At 44.6% G+C, this 8,804-nt stretch overlaps 1 protein-coding gene across 1 annotated transcript in view; it reads left to right on the top strand.

The window, feature by feature from the left end:
• The window catches only part of magi1b (membrane associated guanylate kinase, WW and PDZ domain containing 1b), a 216,373-nt gene that overhangs the window by 145,627 nt on the left and 61,942 nt on the right, over nucleotides 1-8,804 (top strand). Inside the window, 2 exon segments of the mRNA XM_046342648.1 lie at nucleotides 1,356-1,438; nucleotides 6,332-6,367. Coding sequence (XP_046198604.1) covers nucleotides 1,356-1,438; nucleotides 6,332-6,367 — 119 coding nt within the window.

Here is an 8,804-nt window from a genome sequence, read left to right as displayed (position 1 = left end):
ACCCAGTAACACACCATGGAACATATCCTACACCCCGTAACACACCATGGAACATATCCTACACCCAGTAACACACCATGGAACATATCCTACACCCCGTAACACACCATGTAACACATCCTACACCCCGTAACACACCATGGAACGTATCCTAAACCCCGTAACACACCATGTAACATATCCTACACCCCGTAACACACCATGGAACATATCCTACACCCCGTAACACACCATGTAACATATCCTATACCCCGTAACACACCATGTAACATATCCTACACCCCGTAACACACCATGGAACATATCCTACACCCCGTAACACACCATGTAACATATCCTATACCCCGTAACACAACATGGAACATATCCTACACCCCGTAACACACCATGTAACGTATCCTATACCCCGTAACACAACATATAACGTATCCTACACCCCGTAACACACCATGTAACATATCCTACACCCCGTAACACACCATGGAACATATCCTACACCCCGTAACACACCATGGAACATATCCTACACCCCGTAACACACCATGGAACATATCCTACACCCCGTAACACAACATATAACATATCCTACACCCCGTAACACACCATGTAACATATCCTACACCCCGTAACACACCATGGAACATATCCTACACCCCGTAACACACCATGTAACATATCCTACACCCCGTAACACACCATGTAACATATCCTACACCCCGTAACACACCATGGAACATATCCTATACCCCGTAACACACCATGGAACATAACACACCATGGAACATATCCTAAACCCCGTAACACACCATGGAACATATCCTATACCCCGTAACACACCATGGAACATAACACACCATGTAACATATCCTACACCCCGTAACACACCATGTAACGTATCCTATACCCCGTAACACAACATATAACGTATCCTACACCCCGTAACACACCATGGAACATATCCTACACCCCGTAACACACCATGTAACATATCCTAAATGGCTCTATGCCAGCATCCATTATAGTATCTTCTCAAGAAAAGATTGCGCATCCACTTTCCATCTTTTTTGCAAAAAGACTATTCCTTTTTATCCCTCTCATTGTTTCATGTTATGTGTATATTGGTTGTATGGTTGTTACTGTTTTTAGTGTTGTTTTTTTAATGTAGAACCCTGACTTGAACCTTTAATACATTGGAAGTTGTGATACTTGCCTTGAGTCTGATTTACTTCACAGTGTGTATCATATTTAGCCGTCGAAGCGAGGATGTTTTTCAGACAGTGAGTCTTTGATGACTTCCCAGTCAGAACAATGTGTCTGTCTGGCTGTCTTACTCTGTCTTGTGTGTCTATCTATAGCCACAACACAAAGACCACATCCTGGATCGACCCCCGGTGCCTCAACAAACCTCCTAAACCCCTGGAAGAATGTGAAGACGACGGTACGTCCACCACAGACTGTGTGTGTGTTTGTGAATGTATGTGTGTGTGTTTGTGAATGTATGTGTGTGTGTTTGTGAATGTATGTGTGTGTGTTTGTGAATGTATGTGTGTGTGTTTGTGAATGTATGTGTGTGTGTTTGTGAATGTATGTGTGTGTGTGTTTGTGAATGTATGTGTGTGTGTTTGTGAATGTATGTGTGTGTGTTTGTGAATGTATGTGTGTGTGTTTGTGAATGTATGTGTGTGTGTTTGTGAATGTATGTGTGTGTGTTTGTGAATGTATGTGTGTGTGTTTGTGAATGTATGTGTGTGTGTTTGTGAATGTATGTGTGTGTGTTTGTGAATGTATGTGTGTGTGTTTGTGAATGTATGTGTGTGTGTTTGTGAATGTGTGTGTGTGTGTTTGTGAATGCGTGTGTGTGTGTTTGTGAATGCGTGTGTGTGTGTTTGTGAATGCGTGTGTGTGTGTTTGAATGCGTGTGTGTGTGTTTGTGAATGCGTGTGTGTGTGTTTGTGTGTGTGTTTGTGAATGCGTGTGTGTGTATTTGTGAATGCGTGTGTGTGTGTTTGTGAATGCGTGTGTGTGTGTTTGTGAATGCGTGTGTGTGTGTTTGTGAATGCGTGTGTGTGTGTTTGTGAATGCGTGTGTGTGTGTTTGTGAACACCATGTGTGTGTTTGTGAATGCCATGTGTGTTTGTGAATGCGTGTGTGTGTGTGTGTGAATGCGTGTGTGTGTGTTTGTGAACACGTGTGTGTGTGTTTGTGAATGCGTGTGTGTGTGTTTGTGAATGCGCGTGTGTGTGTTTGTGAACGCGTGTGTGTGTGTTTGTGAATGCGCGTGTGTGTGTTTGTGAATGCGCGTGTGTGTGTGTTTGTGAATGCGCGTGTGTGTGTGTTTGTGAATGCGCGTGTGTGTGTGTTTGTGAATGCGCGTGTTTGTGAATGCGCGTGTGTGTGTGTTTGTGAATGCGCGTGTTTGTGAATGCGCGTGTGTGTGTTTGTGAATGCGCGTGTGTGTGTTTGTGAATGCGAATGCGTGTGTGTTTGTGAATGCGAATGCGCGTGTGTGTGTTTGTGAATGCGCGTGTGTGTGTTTGTGAATGCGCGTGTGTGTGTTTGTGAATGCGAGTGTGTGTTTGTGAATGTCAGCGTGTGTGTGTTTGTGAATGCGAATGCGTGTGTGTTTGTAAAACGAATGCGCGTGTGTGTGTTTGTGAATGCGACAAACGTGTGTGTGTGTTTGAAGAATGTGAATGCGTGTGTGTGTGTTTGTGAATGCGTGTGTGTGTGTGTTTGTGAATGTGTGTGTGTGTTTGTGAATGCCTGTGTGTGTGTTTGTGAATGCCTGTGTGTGTGTTTGTGAATGCGTGTGTGTGTGTTTGTGAATGCGTGTGTGTGTGTTTGTGAATGCGTGTGTGTGTGTTTGTGAATGCGTGTGTGTGTGTTTGTGAATGCGTGTGTGTGTGTGTTTGTGAATGCGTGTGTGTGTGTTTGTGAATGCGTGTGTGTGTGTTTGTGAATGCGTGTGTGTGTGTTTGTGAATGCGTGTGTGTGTGTTTGTGAATGCGTGTGTGTGTGTTTGTGAATGCGTGTGTGTGTGTTTGTGAATGCGTGTGTGTGTGTTTGTGAATGCGCGTGTTTGTGAATGCGCGTGTGTTTGTGAATGCGCGTGTGTGTGTTTGTGAATGCGCGTGTGTGTGTTTGTGAATGCGCGTGTGTGTGTTTGTGAATGCGCGTGTGTGTGTTTGTGAATGCGCGTGTGTGTGTTTGTGAATGCGCGTGTGTGTGTTTGTGAATGCGCGTGTGTGTGTTTGTGAATGCGAATGCGTGTGTGTTTGTGAATGCGAATGCGTGTGTGTGTGTTTGTGAATGCGCGTGTGTGTGTTTGTGAATGCGCGTGTGTGTGTTTGTGAATGCGCGTGTGTGTGTTTGTGAATGCGCGTGTGTGTGTTTGTGAATGCGCGTGTGTGTGTTTGTGAATGCGAATGCGTGTGTGTGTGTTTGTGAATGCGAATGCGTGTGTGTGTGTTTGTGAATGCGTGTGTGTGTGTGTGTTTTGTGAATGCGTGTGTGTGTGTGTGTTTTGTGAATGCGTGTGTGTGTGTTTGTGAATGCGTGTGTGTGTGTTTGTGAATGCGTGTGTGTGTGTTTGTGAATGCCTGTGTGGGTGTTTGTGAATGCGTGTGTGTGTGTTTGTGAATGCGTGTGTGTGTGTTTGTGAATGCGTGTGTGTGTGTTTGTGAATGCGTGTGTGTGTGTTTGTGAATGCGTGTGTGTGTGTGTTTGTGAATGCGTGTGTGTGTGTGTTTGTGAATGCGTGTGTGTGTGTTTGTGAATGCGTGTGTGTGTGTTTGTGAATGCGTGTGTGGGTGTTTGTGAATGCCTGTGTGGGTGTTTGTGAATGCGTGTGTGTGTGTTTGTGAATGTGTGTGTGTGTGTTTGTGAATGCGTGTGTGTTTGTGAATGCGAATGCGCGTGTGTGTGTTTGTGAATGCGCGTGTGTGTGTTTGTGAATGCGCGTGTGTGTGTTTGTGAATGCGCGTGTGTGTGTTTGTGAATGCGCGTGTGTGTGTTTGTGAATGCGAATGCGTGTGTGTTTGTGAATGCGAATGCGTGTGTGTGTGTTTGTGAATGCGTGTGCGTGTGTGTGTGTTTGTGAATGCGTGTGTGTGTGTTTGTGAATGCGTGTGTGTGTGTTTGTGAATGCGTGTGTGTGTGTTTGTGAATGCGTGTGTGTGTGTTTGTGAATGCGTGTGTGTGTGTTTGTGAATGCGTGTGTGTGTGTTTGTGAATGCGTGTGTGTGTGTTTGTGAATGCGTGTGTGTGTGTGTTTGTGAATGCGTGTGTGTTTGTGAATGCGTGTGTGTGTGTGTGTGAATGCGTGTGTGTGTGTTTGTGAATGCGTGTGTGTGTGTTTGTGAATGCGTGTGTGTGTGTTTGTGAATGCGTGTGTGTGTGTTTGTGAATGCGTGTGTGTGTGTTTGCGAATGCCTGTGTGTGTGTGTTTGCGAATGCCTGTGTGTGTGTGTGTTTGCGAATGCCTGTGTGTGTGTGTGTTTGCGAATGCCTGTGTGTGTGTGTGTTTGCGAATGCCTGTGTGTGTGTGTGTGTTTGCGAATGCCTGTGTGTGTGTGTGTTTGTGAATGCCTGTGTGTGTGTGTGTGTGTTTGTGAATGCCTGTGTGTGTGTCAGGGAAATTGTGTATTCACTGTCTTGTTTGTTTGTCTGTTGTTGACTCGTTTGTGTGGAGAATCAGATGCATGTCTGTCAGATCAGATCATTGTTCAATGAGTGGCCTGCAGATGGCACACTTGAGCCACTGTAATGTGAGATGAGACGAGACACGTTAATATTCTGATCTCGTGTGCTGCCTGCCTGCCTGCCTGCCTGCCTGCCTGCCTGCCTGCCTGCCTGCCTGCCTGCCTGCCTGCCTGCCTGCCTGCCTGCCTGCCTGCCTGCCTGCCTGCCTGCCTGCCTGCCTGCGCTCACGTCTGAGCAAGACGCCCCCCGGCAGCCTGAAGGACTGACTGGATCATTCGCATCATCTATCATAAATAAATAATGTACCTTGTCCTACAGAGGAGTGTCCGCCCACCCACACAAAACACTAGCGTTTCAACTGCCTCTCCCCTCCCCCTGCCATGTGTCCTCTCAATGTGTTCTGTGGTCCTTGTATTGAGATATCTCTATAGGTTCTATCCTCTCAAGCTGCTGCTACAGGACACATAGGATAGAGATATGATTCATATTGTCAAGCATATGATGCATGAACTACAATTCCTATTTAGTGGCAGCTGTTTTCACCCACCCCAATCTCAGATGGTCCGTATTAAAGTGTACAGGTAACTGCCAAAATACAGGAAACACCAACATAAAGTGTCTTAATAGGGCGTTGGGCCACCACGAACCAGAACATCTTCAATGCTCCTTGGCATAGATTCTACAAGTGTCTGGAACTCTATTGGAGGGATGAGACACCGTTCTTCCATGAGATATTCCATCATTTGGTGTTTTGCTGATGGTGGTGGAAAACGCTGTCTCAGGCACTGCTCCAGAATCTCCCGGAAGTGTTCAACTGGGTTGATATTGGTGACTGAGACACACACACACACACATACACACACACACACACACACACACACACACACACACACACACACACACACACACACACACACACACACACACACACACACACACACACACACACACACACACACACACACACACACACACACAACCTGTAAACCCCCTATGTCCCTTTGAGACCCCTCTTTCAAAGTCATTAAGATCTCTTCTAGCCATGTTAGCCAAAATAATGGGAAACTGGGTATTTTTATACATGACCCAAAGCATGATGGGATGCTTACTTAACTCAGGAACCACACTTGTGGAAGCAGCCGTTTTCAATATACTTTGTATCCTTGATTTACTCAAGTGTTTATTTGTCTTTGGCAGTTTCCTGTATGTCTGTCTGTGTGGTATGACTCATTTATTTCACATAAATGCACCTACAGTACAGTGCACCTGGTATGAAACAGTGCCACCCAATGGTGAAGTAGAAAGCTCTTCAGAGATATGTTCTTTGTGCTTAACAGACTGTGGCTAATATAGAGTGATGAACTATTGTCATGATGCATGTAGGGATTTAGTATAGATTTACACCTTACAAACCATTTGAGCTAATTAGTCACGGTTAGCAGTCATGACACATTATGGTTTTTACAGTGTATGGAGCCAAGTGTTGCTGCTCTCTCGGCTTGCTTGAGGCTTAAATTCAAAATCAATCACTAACCCTCTGCTGCTCTCACTCTCTTTCTCTCCCCCCTCTCACTCTCCTCTCCTCCCCTGGTTCCTCCACCCATGGTCTGCTGGTGTTCTCCTGGAGAAGAAGGGGTACACACAGAAGAGATGGACAGTGAGCTAGGTAGGGCTGTCTCCCCTCTCCCCTGCTGTGTATTATGGGAAAACTGTCTTATTGCAGCGCATAACACCTCTCCCTTTCGGCTTAGGGGGTGTAAACATGTAATCAAACGCTTTATAACACCTGGGCTGTGAAAGACGTGTGTGCGTTCATCTACGTTCCTGTGTGTCTGCTGATCAGGCAGTTGGTACTGTACTGGCCCGGCCAGCCAGCATGCAGCAACACAGAGAGAACCATTCACGAGGGGCACATTGGCGTGATGATCATTTCCTAATGGGCCTCTCATTCAAATGGACCTCTCACTCTCAAGCCCCATCATTCCATCCACTGTTGCTCATATTATAACAGAGAGCACTTTACCCACCACTGTCTGCCGGTCCATCAGTCTCTGGAGCCAGAGGGAGGCTAACAGCCATGGCTCTGAGATGGGCTCTGATAACTGCTGCCTACTATTTTATTTCAATGGTGAATGGATCGGTGAACAGTCAAAGTTCTCGAGAGTCATCCGTGTCTGAAGATGTTTGTTCTAGGCTGTTAATCAGATGGCTCTTTTTTGAACAAATCTAACGCATTGGTAAGTCTTAGGACTGATGTTAGTGCTATAGATTGGTGGGGCTATCAGAAATATTTTAGCTATTTTCACAACCAGAATTCTAGCCGCAGGAGCGGAAACACCTGAGTTCTGATGAATAAACAAGATGGTGTGTCGGGGCTTGACCCCCTCACTGGCTGTTCAGAACGTGCTCCGTGGTAAATATGTGGTTGCTTCAAGTTGTGAATGTACGGTCTTTTATGTATTATGTTGTCATCAAACGCCAATTCCAATGTTAGTCCGTTCTAGCCTAGTTTGTTAAATAGCCGACAGAAACAAAATAAAGTAATATCAGCCTATCCCATATTTGCTCAATATGTTGAACATGTTTGCAGTCTACATTGTTCTAAGTGATTGTATGTTTTCAATGTGGAAATATATTGTTAACATAGTATTCACATTGATAGAGGACTACTGTAAAATGCATCATCTGAGCCATGGACATGCCAAACGTCGTCAATAACCAACATTACATTTCCTATTGATAAGACCTAAAAAGGCTGTCTAAATATAGTTACGGGCACCATAATTGCTCCCCGTGCTCATATAATATTATGCCTAAGACCGCGTAGACTATGGACGGTTGTTACGCGCATCCAAACTTTTCTCAAAAGCTGGAAAAAGATCCAAAATAAAGAAAAATCTGGAATGTCCAGTCACCATTATACTGCTCCAAAATATAGATGGACAGATAGATCCTACCATCACTGTTGATGTGGCCAGTAGTGACTTTGCCACGTGAAAGGTGAACAAACAGGCAAATATATCCTACAAGCAGATTCAGCGCCACAGACAATGATCAGAATTCACGCGATTTGACTGAACGAAAGTAGGAGATGCGTTTTTTTTTATACAAAATGATCAACTAAAAACAATAAGCAGTCTTTTTAAATAACTTGATATTCCTAAAAAGGCTGAGTCCAAACTTTTCACTGAAGCTGGACAAAAATCATGTTTAAAGGCCCAAATGCAGCTGTTTTCATATCAATATTAATTCCTTTCTGGGTAACAAGTACACTGCTGTAACAGGTTTCCATTAAAATGGGAAAAGGTAGCTTTTTAGTCAACTATTTCTCAAGCAACAATTTTGCTAGGATTTCCTGGAAGTGGTCTAGCTGTTGTTGGCAGGGAGGTTTGGAACTCTCTTTGTTATTGGTCTATTAACCAATCAACTTACCGCATGGTGATGTCGCCCATGCAAACCAACTGATTAGAAGATGTGTATATTGTATTCTCACCCAGCAACTATCAGGAAATAACACGGATCATATTTTTTTCACACATTTGCAGTGTTAGTTCCATCAGCTGTTGTACAATATGAAATATAAAACCATTTGAACTGCAATGGGCCTTTAATAAAACATTGGTGACGTACATAAGGCTAGTGTGTGTGCGCCTCCGCTGGAAAAATCTATTCCACAACCAATTGCTTTACGTTAGGACCATCTTTTGGTCCTTTAGTTGCGATGACTGAAGTTGGCATACTGGCGCACTTTTTTAAGTACACACCTATAATATTTCCACACCTCAGCGCCAGCAAGCTGATGTTAGACAGGTAAATTGCCAAACCTGGTGCAAAGGGTGGACAATGCCAGTGCACCAGTTTTTACATGACGACATTGCAAACTAAGGTGCGTTTGACTATTGCGCCTCAGCAGCCAGCCGAAAATAGAGCCCAGAGATTGATTTGGACTGGGGAAACAGGTGTGTGCAATACCAGGTCAATCAGTGATATCAGTTGATCGATTAATTGCCAAGGAGTCGTGCACCCCTGGGTTAAGGTTAGGTCTGAGGTAAGTGAGGGTAAGCTGATCCTAGACCAGTGATTTGCCTCTGAGATGTTCTCCT

This window comes from Oncorhynchus gorbuscha, linkage group LG03 (assembly GCF_021184085.1).
Source record: "Oncorhynchus gorbuscha isolate QuinsamMale2020 ecotype Even-year linkage group LG03, OgorEven_v1.0, whole genome shotgun sequence".
Classification (NCBI taxonomy): Eukaryota; Metazoa; Chordata; class Actinopteri; order Salmoniformes; family Salmonidae; genus Oncorhynchus; species Oncorhynchus gorbuscha.
This window is presented reverse-complemented; position numbering and strand designations above follow the sequence as displayed.